Source organism: Betta splendens, chromosome 16 (assembly GCF_900634795.4).
Source record: "Betta splendens chromosome 16, fBetSpl5.4, whole genome shotgun sequence".
NCBI lineage: Eukaryota > Metazoa > Chordata > Actinopteri > Anabantiformes > Osphronemidae > Betta > Betta splendens.
Window position 1 is genome coordinate 18,523,092 of NC_040896.2, and position 18,880 is coordinate 18,541,971.

Genomic DNA, 18,880 nt, shown 5'->3' on the forward strand with positions numbered 1-18,880 from the left:
ATTAAGTCCCCCAGCAGTCTATGTCTATTGCAGCTTAACTAAGAGATTGTGACATTCAGCCTCCATGCCGCTAGAGGCGCTCTTGGGACTTTTTGGTGTGGGTCTGAGTTTTTAATTTCCTGTGTAATTAGTTGACCCACCTGTTTTGGTTGGTATATAAGGGATGTCTTTTGTTTCACACATTGCTGGTGTGTACTTGAGGTTGTAGCTGGATGTTACACCAAGTTGCGTTTCAAGAGAGGAGAGTTCATGGAGTGATGTTCCTGGGTTTCTTTTTATGTCCTGTCACCACGCAAGGTTTGTGAGTGTCTTATGTTTTATGTTTAGTGAAACCGTGTTACGGAGCGTGTTTGGTTTAGCCTGTTTGACAGTGCTGTTGTTCAGGTGTTAGTTGTCCTGCGTTATGTCTTGTGTTCATGTTTAGGATTTTTGCCCGCAGTGTACGGAGCGTTTGGTTTAGATAGAGTTTAGGTTGTTTATCGTTTTCCTGCAATGCAGTGATTTTTAGTTCTTCCTTTGTGTTGAACTGAGTCCTGCGGTGCAGTGAGTTTTTGTTGTGTTTAAATAAACCACTTTATGTTAACTGGTAAGACACTGTGTTTGGGTCGTGCATTTGGGGTTTTCCCTCTCCTGTGTTCCCTGCGACCTGGTCTGCCGGTTGCGGCCAGGTGTCTGTGTGAGGGATTACACAGAGCTGTGTGCTGGAAGCACGTCGGCCGTGTTGGAGCGGGTGCTGTCACCGCCTCTCTCCACCGCATTCCCTCTCCTGCCCCAGGGTTCTGTCAAAGCCCCGTCGGTTCGGAACCGACGGGTGGAGTTGGTAGGTTCCCTGTCAAACCCCGCCGATTTGGAACCGACGGGGCGAGTTCGTAACAGAGATGGTTCCTGTGACTAACAATCATTGCCAGTGACCTGAACCATCTCTAACTACAGTATAAGCTTTATCAAAAAGGAAGGTTTTAAGCCTGATCTTAAAGGTGGAGAGTGTGTCAGCATCTCGAACATGAACATTGTGCTGGTTTCACAAGAGAGAAGCTTGGTAGCTAAAGGCTCTGCCTCTCATTCTACATTTAAAGACTCTAGGAACCACTCGAAGCCCAGCGCTCTGAGAACGAAGTGTTCTGCTGGCAGCATAAGGAACTATGAGGTCTTTAAGATAAGAAGGAGCTTTATCATTAAGTGCTTTGTAGGTGAGTAGAAGAATTTTAAATTCTATCGTACATTTTACAGGCAGCCAGTGCAAAGAAGCTAATGTAGGAGGAATGTGATCTCTCTTTCCAAGTCTTGTCAGAACTCTGGCTACAACATTTTGAATTAGCTGTAGGCTTTTTAAGGAGCTGCCTAGAGGTAACAAAATCCATGGATCAGTTTCTCTGCATCGCTCTGAGAGAGGACGCTTCTGATTTTAGCTATATTTCTAAGGTGAAAGTAGGCAGTTCTGGAAATTCTGGAAAAAAGGTTCCTCACAGTAGAATCTGAAGCTAATGTTATGCCATCCAGGTTTGCTATCTGACTCAATAGTGTTGCTCTCAGATTTTTAAGCCCAACAAGAAGAATTTCGGTTTTATCTAAGTTTAGTTGAAGGAAGTTTTGGGGCATCCAGGATTTGATGCCTTTTAAACAACTTTGAATTTTGACTAGTTGATCTGTTTCATTTGATTCAAAAGACATAAATAGCTGAGAATCATCTGCATAACAATACAAATTTATAGAAATGCAACCTAATAAACTGGAATCTCTTCAACAAATAGGATTTAAACCATCCCAGTGCTGTTCCTTTAATTCTGATGCTATGTTCTAGTCTCTGTAATAGAATGTTATGATTATTTGTATCAATATAACAATAACATTGTACGTAGAGAAGCTGCAGCATCATCTACAAGACAGTCAACCTGTTGATAAGGATTAAGGTGACTGTTCTTGTCAGGTTCTGGCTCTGTTTTCAGTTTTATTTTGAAGGCACTTTGTTGTTCAGTCATATCATCATGTTTTGGGTTCCAGTTTCCACTTCCTGTCTTTATTTTGGTAGTCTCCCGGTTTCTGTTTTCGGTTCCAGCTTTACTTCCGGTCCTCATTAGTCACACCTGCTCCGTATCAATAATCACTCACCGTATACTTAAGCACCACCAGTCCCAGAACACCTTGCCAGATCGTATGTATGCTAGACATCATTTTCCAGCACCCGCGCGTTTCTGGATTCTGTTTTGTTTCCTGACGTCTGACTCTCGCCTGTTCCTGATCTGTACTGTTGCCAGGAAAACTCTAGAATACCGAACCTGACCGCCCGACTACGAGACAGCCTGCTCCTAAACGGTACTGTAATCTGTGTTCTCCCGTTACCGAAACTCTGCCTGTTCTTGGACCTGAACCTGCCTGCCCCACCTGTACCGAAGCCTGCGATTCCCCGTGTACGACCCGGACCGTCTGAGATATCGAATACTGAATTAAAACCGTTTAACTCTACTACCTGTCTGAGGTCTCTGTGCTGTGCATGTGGGTCCTCATCTGTGCGATCGTGACAGTTCTCCTCTGTGAATCTACAAGACGATGAAGCAAAAGATGACGGAATCATCTGCTTAAATCTGGCAACAGCGTTGTCAGATAAACATCTGCTTTAGTAAGATTTCTTTCCAGCTGTTGCAAGGTCAATTATGCTAAATTCAAAAGTTAATGACAAATGGTCAGATAACAGAGGGTTTGGGGGAAGAACTATTAAATTATCAATTGCAACCCCGTCACAGGAACCATATGTAAGGACAAGATCGAGGGTATTATTAAAACGATGAGTGGGTTCATTTACCTGCTCAGTAAAACCAATGGTGTCTATTAAGGAGTTACTGTAAAAGCAATGCTGAGACAGTTGCTGTCAACATCTACATGAATAGTAACGTCTCCCACTAAAATGACTTTGTTTGTGCTAAGAACTAAGTCAGATAAGAATTTAGAGAATTCAGTTGAGAACTCTGAATATGGAGTAGGAGGACGGTAAATAATACAAAACACAACTGGCTTCTGGGTTTTAGAGTCTCTGATACCACAGCAGCAGGAGGACACAGACCACAGCAAGGAGGCCTCACCGACTCCCACAACGTCTGCAGCCATCACGTTCTGGACAGACTCACCAGCTACTACAAGCCCTACACCAGCATGAAAGGACTGTTTCTGAAGCTTCAGAGGCCGTGAAATTGCCATACAAGCGCGTGTGTCTGACACTGACACTTGCTTATGACAGTTTTCAGCAAAGGAAAATATGGAAAGAGAAACCGCAGAGTGAGCTACATCTGAGAAGTGCTCTGCCACAGACACTGGTTAAAACTACAGGAGAGGCTTCAGACGTGATTGATCCAAAATCTTTGCTCAATTGATCTAAATTCATGCTTATCTGCTTGCAATGAAGACTCGCTTTTTGCCCAAAACATCCCACAGAGTGATTTTAAAATGATAACAGCTACTGTAAATGACAACTGCTGCATGACTTTGCAGTCTGATGGGTTTAAACAATTTTCTGAGTTTACTCTGACCTTTCAGGGAGAAAGTATGGTGTTTTTAGTTCATTCGGGTATGACAAATTCACTTATAAAATCTTTTATGTTTCTCAATCAAGCCTTTAGGTTCCATTAGGCATGTTTTAGACCTACTAAACATTTATCATTATTATGCACTTTTTTATTGCATTAAATAAATGTGATATATCTATTGCCACCTTGAAAATTATTTTAGAAATATATTGATGAATTTTGCACTTAGGCATCATGAACACTTATTGAGAAAGTCAAATGGGATGAAATCAAATAGTTGCATTGCGGATTATTCTTCTTTTGCAAAACAATAATTTAGTACAAGCCATGAAATGCAAAACTTGTGATTATAATAACATACAGTACTGATAAAAAACAAAACAAAATTAAACACACTTATTACTATTACTTTTAGTGCTCTCCGTTTTTAGTATTTTGTAGTTTAATGATAGTTTGTGAGTGAGACTGGATGAATTATGATCATGAGACTCAGTGAGATAAAATGTTAGACCTAATTTGAACTGTTAGTTTTTCTAGTTTTAGTGTCAATCAGTGCTCGTAAACTAATGAAAACAGGCTACAAGGTGAGTGAGCTTGAGTCATTTTTTTCTCAGTTATTCCTTTGTCACAAATGTAAGATGATATGTTTGTGGAGATTATAATATGTTGTGAATTTATGTCACTAAATACAGATTGTTGTTGTATAGTTAATACGGGTAGGGATCAGGAGGAATAAAATGGAAATAAAATTTCTCTTTTACTAAAGCAAATATTTACATCATACAGAGACATTTGCATGTTATTCATAACAAAATTTGTGATAAAACTCAGCATGTGGCAGATTTGGTAACCAAATAACACAAATATGATGTTCTTGGATTTTCATTTCACAGAAAACATAGTAGTGGCTTTGAGAGGGTGTCATATTGAGATAAGCATTGGAGCAAGTGACAAGGTGAGTGAGCTCGGTGCATTCATTCTTCATCATAGACGCCTGTGGAATTTTTCATATCTATGTATGTAATGTGAATTTAACATTTGACCTAAACAGAAGGAGAAACAGTCAGCATTTGTTTATTTTAGGACAAACAAAGTAGTGGCCCCAAAGTAGTGGCCCTGAGAAGGCTTCATATTGTGATAAGCATTTGAGTGTGTTTGTTCCGCCTCATACATGCCTGTGGAATTCTTCACAGCTACATATGCGATGTAAATTTAACATTTGACCTAAACAGAAGGAGAAACAGTCAGGATGATGTGGAGTCTGTTGTTGTCTGTCATGTCTCTGACCAGTAAGTATGTCTTCTTATTATTATTATTACTATTATACAAAATGTGACTGTACAGCAATTTAATAAAATGCTTAGTTGTTAATTGGCTGTAAACAAATGAATTAAATGTTATTGTGAAGTATTGAAGTGTTCTGTTCGTAGCAGTGATGTCAAAGCTGCCAGTAGCTGTGACATCACTCCAGTCGATATCTCATGATGTCCTTTGCTTCTGTGGCTGGACCAGTACTTTGAATGACTTTCCTTGTTCTCTACAGTTGTGTCAAACACACAGAACCTGATAAAAGTCAGGAAAACGTCTCAGTCTTCAAGCTATACAGTTGGTTCTTTTATTTTCTCTTCTGAAAGAGCCGTTGATGGGCTCTGGACAGAATGTGCTGATACAGCAGTGAACAAAAACAACTGGTGGAGCGCTGACCTGCTGGGCCTGTATGAAATATATAACATCATGATCTACAACATTAAACAAAGTAATATTCACATGGAGGGAGCTCAGATCGTCATTGGGAACTCATCTGAGAAGAGCAACACCACTGGCAACGTGTAATTTACCGTCATGTTCATTTGAATCATCAGGCTTTACTGTATTTTACCCACAGTTCTCTTTTTTTAGGTGTAAAACCATCACAAACTTCACATTGAACCAAAACAACACTTTTCAGTGTGACGGTGGATCAATATGGGGACGCTATGTTACCATATATTTACAGAAAGACTTTCTTGTTCTGTGTGAGGTGCAGATCTATGGAATAAGGAAAGGTACATATTTAATTTATACCAGAACTTCAGTATATAATAATATTGTTCCAATTCGAAGTCAAGACTACAAAGTTTCATATTGATATGTTGTCATTAAAATATATTTTTTTCTTTGCTTGACAGGAACAATGGAGTATATATATATATATGAATTTCACCATATAATATATGAAAATGTTTCAGCTTGGACATTTCTTCTTTCATTTGCAGGTTTGATGCTGATTCCAGAGAACAGGACATGGTTAGATTCACTGATCTACTGCAGAGACCACAACATGGACCTGGCTTATATCCATGACAATGAGACCCAGGTCTGGGCTGAGTTGGAGCTACAGAACTCCACCAGTCCCTTTGTGTGGCTGGGCCTTCGTTACACCTACACGCTGGGGTCATGGGTTTGGGTAGATGATCGTCCTCTACAGTACGAAAACTGGGATCCAAAGCAAATAAGAGAAGATACGTGTGACATGAGTGTTGCCATAAAAAAAGACAACCATTACTGGTACAGCAAACCTGACAGTAAAGAGTTTAATTTCATGTGTATCATATAAGAGAAATCAGTGTCATGTATTATTTGCACTCGTGTCAATTTAAATACAATGATTTTTATATGAACCTGATGTGTTGAAGCAAGAGATTTTCACTCTCCCACAGATACAAGAAAGCTTTTACCAACTGTCTGTATAAGCATTTATTGATATTATAGTTTTCTCGGTGTACCTTTTAACAGTCTTTTTTAAAGAAGAATTATCTAATTTTTATATTTTATTTACGGCTTTGGGTCATGTTTGTGTGACATCTGCATTTTGTACACATTTGCTCACATTTAATACTGATTTGTAACATTTAACATGTATTTTAATCCTAATTGCATTTGCTGTCTGCTATTTCTTCTGAATGCTTAGGTTAAAATTAGTGATTTTCGTAATACTACATGTGGAGTAACTAATTCTCTTTATTCTGTTCAATAAAAAAAATATTTACATTGAAACGTTTCTATCTAGAAGTGATTTACTAAGTCAAAAATGTGGAATTTAAGAAGCTACACCTTTACATAAAATGCCACCGTGATATGCATCACTAATTGTGTTTTTAAAGGGTTTTTCATCTTTTGATAGATTCTACCCTGTGTTATTAGACTTTTTAAACTGAGCTCTGTGCATTTAGACAGAACGAGGCTCTTGTGCCAAAGCTGAATGTTCAGTCACCAATCGTGATAAGAGCCGCTGTGAGGCAGAGGTCAGGATCCTCTGACAGAATATTAAAAACAAAAGCATTTGGCTGTGGCATGTCCCACTGCTGATCTCTCCCTAACAAGACTGCAATGGCCACCAAATCACTGACACCTTGCCTTTTATGTTGACCTGTACTTAAAGGAACACTGTTCAACAGTATTTAGACAATAATTTAACTCCAGCCTGCACTTTAAAAAAAACATGAAGCACCTGAACTAAACATTTTAGTAATTGCACCGGAAAAACCCATTCCGGGCGGGGTCGTGGGGGGCCAGAGGGCAGGGTACACCCTAAACAGGTCGCCAGCCTAATGCAGGGCCAAACAGAGACAAACAACCACACAGAGTAGCCAGTCAACCTAACCGCATGTCTTTGGACCAGAGAACCCAGAGGGAACCCACGCGAACATGGGGAGAACTGCAAAGTCCACACAAAGATGGACCCGGGCTGTTAGGGAAATTGTTAGTTCCCTTTGTAAATCTTAAATAAAGCAGACACAATCAGTTGTGTCAAATCGTATTATATCTTTTACTAGAGTTTTTGCTACAGCTAGTGAATCTATCCATTTGGAAAAAAAGGTTAATAACTGTCAAACACTACTTTTTACATTGAGAGGGGGTTACATTGAGGGTTATATTACAGCATGTGATGCATCGGGAACAACATTTTTTAGAATAAATTGTAAATCCATAAGCAGTATAGTATTTGTTTTTTATCCAGACCATCCCCCCGTTGAGACATGGCAAAGCCCACGGCTCAATATTGCTGCTCATTTATAGAGGGATGTTGGTAGAACAGGTTCCCCTCGTCAAACATAATAATAACTTAACAGTTTGTCCTTTGATTCCATTTTTTTTTTCTCTTTTGAGAGTGCAGTGCATCAAATGGCTATTTTTGCTGGTCTTTCCCGTTGATGTCATCATGCCTGTATTTTCCCATTGACTGGTAAATATATGAATAGTTCATTGTGCGTATCTGCTATCAGTATAGATGATAACTATCTGACCTGAGTTTGCATGTCTCAGTCAGTGCAATTATTTCCTGCTGCTTGTGCTCTGTAGTGTGGGGGGAAGTGGTTCTGCTTTCAAGGTCTCACTATCAGTCAGAACCGCACAGCCACTCTGTAATTTTCTAGTTTCCGACTTTGTGCTTGGTCCATCAACAAAGCCAAATACAGAACCAGGTATTGGGTTGTCCTGTAAATCTGGTCTAGGTTCTCTACTTTTGAAAACTCTTTTACAATAACCTTATTGTAGCCTGGTGTATGTGCATTGCTGACCTTTGTAAGTAAGCGCAAACCAAAATTGTGAACCTGGGGGAACTGGGATGCTACAAAAGGCATTACTAATAATGTGTTGCAAGCATTCTTCATTGCTGTTAGCTGTGACATCATCAGTGTGTGTGTGTGTGTGTGTGTGTGTGTGTGTGTGTGTGTGTGTGTGTGTGTGTGTGTGTGTGTGTGTGTGTGTGTCAGTGCATTCACCTCCCTCCTCAGTGTCATCTACACTGGTACTTGAACCCCATCGACCTCTCGCCCATCACTTTGCTCCAGCAGAATCATTCTGTGGACAGTCAGCTGGTCTGTGGCCTCAGCCGTGCAGTATGGGCTGTGTCGCTCTGCCAAACTTAAAGCATGCTGTCACTGATTGTTGATTTCCTCTAAGGTGGGCTCTTCCACACCGTCATTGAGCTGTATTCACACTTTGTTTTGGATTCCAATCATACACTCTGTTAACAACCTCATGTGCAGGTTTTCCTTTTTGCCAAATATGGTTAGGGTAACTCGTGGGTAATTATGCAGTCTTTCACATAAGTACACTTTTACTTGAGGTTCTTCCTCATCAACGTCACTCTCACTTTTCTCACCCTAAATGGTCGTCCACCATGTCCTCTAAACCTTTTTCTGTCACGTCCTCTCTGTCCACTGTTATCTTGCCAATAGCATTCTTCACTGTCTACAACAAACATTGTTGCTTTTGCTTCATTTCATTGATTTGTATTCAATATCTGAACATAGACTGTTAGTTTCATACATCACATAAGGTATTTTATCAATAAGGAATTATAACAGAATGTTAATATTCGTGCACCACTTCCACAACGTTCCATCTAATTAATCAATGAGCTTGTTCTTTCCTATATTTTAATTGACGCATGCCTTTATAATTATATTTAAGCACATCAATTATATTATTATTGTTCTATTATAGGTTATTTTTTATATTAATATAAAACAATTATTAAATTATATCTATTATATCGTTTCTATTATTTTTCTATCATTTCATTAATATTTTTTATGCTTTTACTTAATTTATTCCATAGTTTTACACCCCTTTAGTGTTAATTTTTAATTCAAAATCTTGTCGTGCATATAGCATGAATTTTTAACTGGTCCCTTTATTATATTCCCCATCTCTTTCTTTAAACAGTTTCAGTTATCACAGTTATTTTATCCATCAAATCTTTTACACAATTCTACTTTTTTAAATTTCTATCAAATCCAAATTTCTTTTTCCACTGTGGTAAGTTATATATATATATTATTATAGTCGACTGAGAATGTCTTATAGACATGTATTTGGAATCACCTTCAAGGTTTTCACCCTTAGGGTTTTTTAATTTGCTTCACTACGAGGATTGAGATCAACGATCAGTCACAGTGTTCACAGAGATCATCGACTGTGCCAAGCTTCTACAGGAACTAGTTTCCTGCGGACACAGCTGTCTGAGCAAACCAAACTCTCAATTTTGATTTCAATCAGACACACAACACAAAAGGTCTTTGAGACTTCCTCTAAGAAGTTAAAATTTACTTAGAGACCGACAAACAGTAACACTTATTTATATAGTCTGATTTACTTCAGCTGATCACAGAGTTTACGTTAACACCGTTAGGTTTCCACTCTGCCGCTGCTTCATTCAGACAAACTATCATAAATCTATTTTACGAGGACCCCGTCCTCTTTTACCTCGTGACCTCGTCACGGAATTTAAGATACCTTAGGATTTACTCTTTTCATACTCGCCTGATCTGTGTCCTGGCTCTGGTTCAGGATCCCGTCACCTCGCCTCATCGGACCACCAGCCGACGTCTGACCTGGGCAGGAATTCACCTCCCAGGATTTTCTGCAGGTTCCAAACCTGGCTGTGCACAGACTTCAGTCTGTTCCATAAAGCAGGGTTGATTAACCTTCTGCTAAACCCTGAGTCCATGACAGTGGAGATAATGGTTGCAATGCCTGAAAAAGCTTCACCTTCGCTCTGTAGTGGAACGTCAACCAAATAACACTTTTTAAACGTTGTCCTTATCACCATTCTTTGCTGTTAGAGGAGAGATCGATGAAGCTTTGCAAATAAACCTATGTGCCTACATGGCTCGTATCCTCGTTTGAACAGAATTTCACCAACTCTTGACTCAGAAGATGATTATGAGGAGATAAATATGGGACTTTGAAAATGAGAAACTGTTGGACGGAGGTTCTGTTTAAGTGTGTTGCATGATGGATCTCTGCTTTGTGCTGATACTAAGAGCTGCCTAAACCCTCTGAAGCTGACAGTGGAAACTTCATTTCTAAGTCCTTAAATTGATTGAATTAAACCATTGATGTGTTGAATTGCATTGTCTTCTGCCACCAAGCACTTGTCCCACCTCATGCCGGCACATTTGCTCCACAGGAAGCGTCAGAACCTCTTTCTGTCCCACTGGTGTTGCTGTTATAAGCTGGTGACGCTACTTCACCTTAAATCATAGACCCTGTCAGTGTGACAAGTGCCTGGCCACAGCAAAGAAGACGTTCAACATGTTAACAAACCTATTGTTTAGTCATGCATGCAATAACCAAGATGGACAACTGCTCATTTTGTACATATGATATTTTATATTTATAAATAAAATCTGCTCTTTGTAGGGAAAGTTTAGTTCCAATTGTTTTTATATGTTTCTATCTAAGAAAACAGAATCATTACAGCTCTGTTGGAACATCAGTCGATTGCTTGATAACAGTACAGACCTATATGATATGTACAATAGAGTAGAGTTTCTGTGAATGTTCTTTGGAGTTCAGCCAGTGTTGTCTAAGTGACCTTTCAGTACAAAAATATAAAATTACAGTTCTTTAACGGTGGCAGAGAGGGTTTAGTGGGAAACCAAAGTCAAGTTAAACATCAGAAAATCCTAGTTGTGATTGTCCACAGCCATCATGTACCCAGTTAACCTTTTGCAGTAGAGCTAAGCTGACATTGTGGTCACAGTAGTTTACCTGCTGTCCTGTTGTGCTCATGTGTCTCCTGTTTGTATCATTCGCTATACTTCTGCTGTAGTCCTCACTCAGTTTCTGTATTTATAGAAGTAGTCGCTTGAATGTTTTTACTATAAATCTGCAGCTTTTTGGTAAAAAATACTGTACGTATGAATGCAAATGATTTCTGACTTCTGCTTTTCTTTCTGCTGACGGTGGCCCAGGCTGCTTGGTAGAAGTGTGCTTTGCTTTAAGTGTAGACTCAACAGCTCTTTGTTCTCTTGCAGAACAAGTCATACGTGTATTTCCACAGCAGTTTTACTGAATGACGACAGTGGTCTTTCAGTTTTTATAGTCCATTACAAATGTTTTTTAGACACAGATACTGTAGGAAGAATTCAATGATCTGACTGTATATTCTCCTTCAATAAATGGGCAAGTATTAACGTACAGGAAAGAAGCTTCATAACTAGTGTGTGCTATATCCACTACAAACTTTTCACCATATCTGAGCTACTACATGGGACTAAACAAGAAAACATATTTGAAATAACATTCGATGAATTTAAAACAGAACTTGTTTTGTTCGTTCTTCCTAAAACTCACATTCTATTCACAAACACCTGTAGGTGCCATACATTTTATGGAAAGACAGTAGATCACATCTGGAGGCCTGATTTACAAAGCTATGAGGAAATATTTGTAGCTCCTGCATCATCAGGATCAACTTTCTTCTTTTGTACAACACAATAATTTGGCACAGACCATGAAATTTTAAACTTATATGACATAACAAAATAGTGGTTTAAAAAAATTCATACTTTAAAAATAAAAGACTTATTACCCTACTGCTGTTGGTGCTCTCAGTTATTAGTATTTTGTAGTTTATTGATAGTAGTTTGTGAGTTAGACTGGATGAATTATGATCATGAGATTTGTTGGCGAGACAGAATGTCGGACCTACAGTAAGTTGAACTTAGTTAGTTTTCCTAATTCTGGTGTTGATCAGTGCTGATGAACTAATAAAAACAAGCTACAAGGTGAGTGAGGTTGACTCCTTTTTCCTCATAGTATTTCCTTTGTCACAAATGTAAGATGAAATGTTTGCAGAGTTTATAATATGTCGAATGACTTTACTGCATTAAATACAGAGTAAAATTAATACCAATATTCATGATAGAGATCAGGAGGAATAAAGTGGAAATACAATACCTCTTGTACCAAAGCAAATATTTACATCAAACAGACATTTGAATGTTGTTAATAACAAAGTTTGTGATAAAACTCAGCCTGGAGCAGATTTGGTAACCAAATAACACGAATATGATGTTCTTGGATTTGCGTTTAGTTCATTTTCACACAGAGTAGTGTAGTTTGTTTCACTTGGACATTTTTTCTTTCGGTTGCGAGTTTGATGCTGATACAAGGTCAGATACAACAGGACATGGTTAGATTCACTGATCTACTGCAGAGACCACAACATGGCTTATATCCATGACAATGAGACCCAGGTCTGGGCTGAGTTGGAGCTACAGAACTCCACCAGTCCCTTTGTGTGGCTGGGGCTTTACTACACCTGCACCTTAGGGTTCTGGTTCTGGGTGGGTGATCATCCTCTACAGTACAAAAACTGGGATCCAGAGCAAATAAGAGAAGATAAGTGTGACATGAGTGTTGCCATGAAAAGACAACCATTACTGATACAGCAAACCTGACAGTGAAACATTTAATTTTATGTGTATCACATAAGAGAAATCAGTGTGTTGTTTTATTTGCACCAGTACTGATGGTGTGATTGTTGAAATATGTTGATTTTTTAGATAAACATGATGGGCTGAAACAGGAGATATTCACTCCAACCCACAGATCCACAAAGCTTTTCCGAACTATAAATGTATGTATGACCATTTATTAATTTTATATGTTTTTCTGTCTTTTTTAAGAAGAGTTATCCAATTTTTATCTTACAGATTTTCTATTTGCTGATTTACATTTACATTTACATTTTTGTACATTTATTTGTATATTTAATGTGTATTTTAATCCTATTTACATTTGCTGAATACTGTTTCTTCTAAATGCTTAGGTGGAAAATAAGTGATTGTCATAATACTTCTACGGAGTTATTTATTCTCTTTATTCTGTTCAGTCAACAAGGCGTATTATCTACATCGGAACGTTTCTATCCGGAACCATCGCTACTGGACATTGTGTTAAACGACCACTTTACACTGAGGGGCTACGCGAGAACTAAACAGTGTTTGGCTGCAGTTTGCTGTTTTCCCATTTATGCGCGTAATGGTCACGAAACGTTAAACCTGTCTCGGACGTCAGGATGGAAATATTCGGCAGCACTTTTGATGACTCTGTGTTTCTCGAGGCGAGACACCGAGTGTGTGAGTCTCTGTCTTCATACAACGCCAAAGTGTGCGAACCAGAGGTGAGAGTCTCCATTACAAATCAATATAACCTGCTCAACAATTGCCATTAAAGTGAGTAAAACTAGCACAATAGATATTATTGACATGATAGTTTTCTGACTATCATGTCAGTTTTTTTTCTGACTGAAAACAGACCCAAAGCTAGCTACTAAGTGCAACATTATTTAACAGTTTTAACAAGGCTCCTTCACCCTCAAATGGGCTTTGGGCATCATCAGAAATATTTACTCTAATTATTATTCAACCACTGGTTTTATATTATTTTAACATTGTAACAAATTAAAAAGACGTGAATGTATTTCAGGAAAAATTTGTTTGTTTTTCTGTTTTACTTTTTGACCTTCACCTTATTTGAGCTTCAGTTCATCAGTAATTTGAATAATGCTTTATCAGTTTTCATGTAATTGAATTTACCAGGTAGTACTTTAAGCCCTTATCACATGTGGTTTGTCTCTGCAGTGGTTTTGTAACAGCACTGCTCTTGATACAAACGATGCGTTGGAGAAGCAGAAGGTTTACAAGTTTAGAGGTGACTTGGCTGTGAGACAGGGGAACTATCAGGTACATAGATGATTATCAAAATAAATCATGTGCTTCGTTCACTTTTAAATAAGTAGCATTTCTGTTCTCATCATCCATGTAGAAAGCCTTGGAAGCGTACAGCAGCTGCCTGGAGTGGATCGCTGACAACAATTTGACCATCAGACGAGATGTGCTGGAGGGAATGAGCCGGTGCTGTACCAAGCTGGGACAGAGAGACAGGGCGCTGGAGTTGGCTGACTTGCTGGTAATGCTTTTGAATAAAACAACAAATGAGTCTAAAATCTCATGCTTACAAAATGATTTGTGTAGTGGGTTATACATTTTCTCTGTCCAGAGCAAAGAAGCCTCCAACACCTGTCACTTGACCAGCCTGCTGCTACTGAAGGTGAGCTTTGGCCACATTTTACTGTTTTCTTCATTATTATAGAAAGAATAACAGAATGGCTTCACTAACAGCTTTTACTAAAAGGTCAGCATCTATGATCATTTTGGAGCCACAGCGTCAAAGATGTCATCTCTGGAGCAGCTGTGTAGCCTTTTGCCTTTTAACCCCTGGCACTGGTTAAACCTAGGCCAGATGTGTCTACAGCAGCTGGAGAACAACAAAATCACAGGTGGGCTGGAATTTCTGCTTTATTTCCTGAAAGTAAATTATTAATGTGATCTTGATTTGCCTTCACTGTGTGAACTTAACCTTTCTAGGATCTTGTTCCTCAGAGAGGTCCAAATCAGCCGGGGAGCAGAATGATGGAGAGGCTGAGGACAAGACAGACTGGCTGAAAGCTTGCATATGTTTCATCAGGACGAGGTGCAGTGTGTGACTGTCATCAGACGATCAGCAGGCTCTTCACCAAGTGCAGACCTCATAGTGTCTTGTTACTTCCATCTCTCTCAGACTCCTGTTGAGGATCCTTCAGCAGCAGCAGTCGTCCTTTGTGCTACAGCGCAGTGAAAATGCCCTACATTCAACAGATGAGGCGTTACAGCGACTCAGTCCCAAAGAAGCAACTCTGCAGGCTCTCACTGAGGTGAGGACACACTCTTGGTTTTGTGTGTACATGCTGTGTGGAGGGAGCCTCAGTTAGAGACTTTGTCTTGAATCTTCCAGGTGATGTCAGAAGACCTAATCCCAGAGAAAATGAGGGAGGACTACCAGGACGGGGAAAGTCTGACCAGTGTGTGTGTACAGAGCTTCAGAGAGCGCTGGTGGAACAAGGTCCTAATGATTGGAGTGTTACACACTGATGGATATCAGAGAAATGAGGAGCTGAAGTCCTGATGCTGTTTACAGAGGTGATACCACACAGACCCGAGACTGTCTTCAGAACATCACAAACCCCCAACAAAACTCAATAAATAACATAAGAAGTATCCCCAGTTCCCAGCAGTATGTTTACTGGCTTATACTGGTTGCATAAAGTGTCCATATGTCAAATATTAATGTTTAATGCTGAGCAACTTTAGACAGAAATTAGCCTGTGTTCTACATAGATAAGTCCCTGTGCATCCAATACATTGTTTCTACTTTGATGTTTTATGTACATTTTGTCCCTTTTTTTAAAATTTTGAAGAAAGCACAAAGATTCCAGCACATAACTCAACCTGAGCAAGTGTAAATAGTAATAAACTACACACTCTTGTGTAAATATGTTTTTTTAACACAGCTGAATTGCTACAAATTCCTTCTACCTTTCTTAATTCATACTTCTACTTTTTTTCTACTCTTTCCTGTTGTATTAATGTAAAGCTAATAAACGTGTCTGAGGGTCACTTTCCTCACAGTCTGTCAGATTGTGGTCGTGTTTGGATAAAGTGTTGTGGTGGATCTCTCGGTCAGGCTCTTGCTTCTTCCCAGTGTTGTCATGTTTCTAGATGACCTCCAGCCCAGCAGTCCAGCTGTCGTCTGTCCTGTTCCGTAGGTGGAGTCAAAGGAGCTGGTGCGTGCCACTGGTCTGGTTCTCACAGTGGGACTCTGTGGCTTCCAGTTCAGGAGTGGTGGCCTCACCTGCTGGATGGAGTGATGCTGCAGATGCAGCTTTGCTGTTGAACCTGGGGAAAACATTTTAGCGTTTGCATGGAGAAAAGTTCCCTCAGCTCTTGGTGTCAACTTGAGACCATGTCCGTGTGTGGTTCTACTTGGCTGGAGGGGGGGCTGGCAGTGCTGCCTGGGTCCCAGGGAGGACACTTTAGGATTAAACCCACATGAGTGTTGACCTGAATGGCTGAAAGGCTGTGATGTAGCAGGAACTGTGGGACTCTCAGATGGAAGATGACTCAAGTGCTTCTTCAGGGTTGTTTGATAACGTACAGTCCTCTGTGGTGGCCGTGTGGGGTTTAACTCGTGAACCTTTTTATCAGCGATGGTGCTCATGTTTAGACTCACAAACTGAGACTGAATATTTGAGACTTGAGTCTGACCCAGACAGTTGGTAGGACTATTACCCTGCTTTTGATTTGCCTCCAGAGGATCTACATAGGTTTGCTTATTACACAGGGTGGCGATGCTGACTCCTGGAGTATATAGTTGTGGAGGTTTAGTATGTTGTTGTTCATCTACTGCGACTTTGTGCTGAAGTTGGTCATTGCCTTTGCTGTGCTCCACTCCTGGGTTTTCTGGATTAGACAAAATCTGTATTTTAGTTTTGATCTGACTGCACTGAACGTCTTCAGGCCCATCCAGCTTGCACAATGGTTTAGTGTGGCTTGATTTTTTTTCACTGATACCACAGTTATTGTGGTGGATTGCATGTGAAATATGAAGAGGCAGAGTTATGAAGGTGACAAAGCCAGGAACCGGTGTGGAGCTGAAGTAGAGTCGGCGGAATTCCTGATGGAACGGAGTGACTGCACTGCCCTTCACAAGAACACCAAGACTGCGATTGACCTGCCAGGACAGCCACGAGAAACTACACACAAACACACACAAACAAATGTTGTTTTGTGGGTTCTCTCAGAAACACAATGCATTTCTTAGCTTGTCTTTTACCTGAATGAGCCAGTTAGAACCTCAGTCCAGTCAGCCATAATTAAATTCTCTGCAATTTCACCAGTCAGCTTCCTGCCCGACCTGGCGCAGTAGGTCTGTCCATGAGCACTGCGTACCGACAGTTTCTTCACATACAGTAAAAGAATACACACATACTGAAAAGCTTGTAACTAAGTGCATCACAGCATCAGCATTAATCAGAATTTCATGAAATGTTCCTGCAGCAGTTTTTTTAAGGTTTAGTTCAAGGTTGAGGGATATAGAGTGAAACTCACTGGGAAGTCGCTGCTGTTGAGTTTGAGGTCCTGCCACATGCTAATGAACAGATTGAGGTTGTGATGGTCCAGCAGCAGGTAAACCGACACGTTCCTCTTCCTACTCGCCTCCAGAAGGTCACACAGCAGCTCTACGTCACTGAAGGTATCTATCACTATGGCCAGGGCCTACACACACACACATGAACCAAACCACAAACATGCACTGATGGTTATCACTCACAGCATATCTCACCTTTAAGCATTATGAGCTCTAACATGTAGAAGCATGCACAGATTACTCCTGTCCTGTCACTCACACCTTCATACATACCATGTTAGCCTTTCTGATGAATTCTCTAAGCACGTCTTTCAGACCAGCTGATTTGCTGTCATATTGGAAATAAATCTCAACGCTGGGCTGAGCAAGGACAGGACCTGTCACTTGGAAGTCTGGACAGTAATGCAGAAAAAAATAAATGCTCATTTGTAGCACGCTAAATTTCATTAAAAACCTAACGATTGCCTCCTAGTTCTTGTATCAACATGTTTTTGATTACCTGCCACAGTGGGCTCAGTGTCTGAGGGCAGTGTAGACAAGGAAGCAGCAGACATGCTTTTCAAATCTCTCTCATCACATGCACCAGGATCATCTGTGTAATACACAAAAAGCTGTAATGAGTAACTAACATCAAATGTAATTAATTTAGGAATTATTTATTTTGATCTAGAATCAGACTCGTTTTAGCCAAAAATATTAAAACATAACCTGTTTTGCCATCTGTTCCATTGGCCAGGATGTAACTCTTTTCCAGCTCGGACAGAAAGTCCACTTCTCCCTCTGCATGTAACATCTCCTCGTAGCCCTCCATCCCCTGGCTCAGCAGGCAGTCGACTGCCAGCCGCGCACTCTCGTTGTGGCTCAGTTCCAACGTCGGTGTGATGGCTGAGCAGTCGATGGAGGAGGCTGGAACGCGTAGGTCCTGAACCCGTCGTCTCACCTTCCCCAGAGGTTTGGACCGCTTGTACCACAGCACAGACACACTGCTGACATCCATGGCAGAAAGATGAGCTCAGGTCCCTGTGATCCACTGCAGCTGAGCACGACTCTCAAACCCTGAATTATACGGTTACTAACATTTCTCTGACAGCTAAAAAACACTACTGCTAGGAAAAGACAGAAGTAATGAGAAGACAAGAGGAGTTTTTCTCTCTAGGGCCTCAGAAAGGGTGGATTGTGAGCACGAATAAAGGAAGGGTGGGCAAGAAACCAATGACTGACAGGAATGATGATGGCTGTCATTTCAGCTAATGTCAAACAACACCTGGATACTAAAAGGAATAAAAGCAAAGAAATAGCTGAAGGCACGACCAGGCAGAGCAGTGATGGTCACAAACACACAGATTATCATCTGGTTTAAAGTAATTACTGCAGAAGTCAACCTGATCCTCATCCGTCATCTGCCTCAAACCGTCTACCAAAAACAACTTGTCCACACACGCAGAAACAGATGATGGCAAATCAAAATGAACTCAAACATCCAGTCAATCACAAGTCTTCACATTACCACTGTAAAATGTGAGAAGTGTGGTTTTAAGATTAAGAAGATTAAAAAA

At 40.1% G+C, this 18,880-nt stretch overlaps 3 protein-coding genes across 7 annotated transcripts; 2 read left to right on the top strand and 1 right to left on the bottom strand.

Annotated features, from left to right (window-relative positions):
• Positions 1–2,193: 2,193 nt before the first annotated feature.
• Positions 2,194–6,544, top strand: LOC114843706 (fucolectin-1-like). Of its 4 annotated transcripts, XM_055503438.1 has the most exons (6): positions 2,194–2,313; positions 4,412–4,473; positions 4,751–4,807; positions 5,062–5,347; positions 5,418–5,563; positions 5,774–6,544. In XM_055503438.1, the coding sequence occupies exons 3-6, from the start codon at positions 4,768–4,770 to the stop codon at positions 6,112–6,114; spliced, it is 813 nt and encodes a 270-aa protein (XP_055359413.1). In that variant the 5' UTR covers positions 2,194–2,313; positions 4,412–4,473; positions 4,751–4,767; the 3' UTR covers positions 6,115–6,544. The 4 variants fall into 4 exon arrangements, 3 of the variants coding, with proteins under 3 accessions (XP_055359413.1, XP_040923884.1, XP_028986352.1); XR_005896836.2 differs by having other exon boundaries at positions 2,202–4,473; positions 5,153–5,347; XM_041067950.2 differs by lacking the exons at positions 2,194–2,313; positions 4,412–4,473 and having other exon boundaries at positions 4,623–4,807.
• A 6,695-nt stretch (positions 6,545–13,239) lies between these two features.
• Positions 13,240–15,812, top strand: zgc:101716 (uncharacterized protein LOC492784 homolog). 2 transcript variants are annotated; one of them, XM_029129729.3, is made up of 8 exons: positions 13,240–13,479; positions 13,940–14,041; positions 14,124–14,267; positions 14,358–14,408; positions 14,493–14,637; positions 14,726–14,831; positions 14,919–15,051; positions 15,132–15,812. In XM_029129729.3, the coding sequence occupies exons 1-8, from the start codon at positions 13,375–13,377 to the stop codon at positions 15,300–15,302; spliced, it is 957 nt and encodes a 318-aa protein (XP_028985562.1). In that variant the 5' UTR covers positions 13,240–13,374; the 3' UTR covers positions 15,303–15,812. The 2 variants fall into 2 exon arrangements, with proteins under 2 accessions (XP_028985562.1, XP_028985563.1); XM_029129730.3 differs by having other exon boundaries at positions 14,741–14,831.
• Positions 15,802–18,786, bottom strand: LOC114843302 (protein FAM83G-like). Its single transcript, XM_029129728.3, has 6 exons — positions 18,033–18,786; positions 17,824–17,916; positions 17,598–17,716; positions 17,285–17,452; positions 17,010–17,134; positions 15,802–16,929 (listed from the first exon to the last, which is right to left on the bottom strand). The coding sequence occupies exons 1-6, from the start codon at positions 18,319–18,321 to the stop codon at positions 15,810–15,812; spliced, it is 1,914 nt and encodes a 637-aa protein (XP_028985561.1). The 5' UTR covers positions 18,322–18,786; the 3' UTR covers positions 15,802–15,809.
• Between the last annotated feature and the right edge of the window lie 94 nt (positions 18,787–18,880).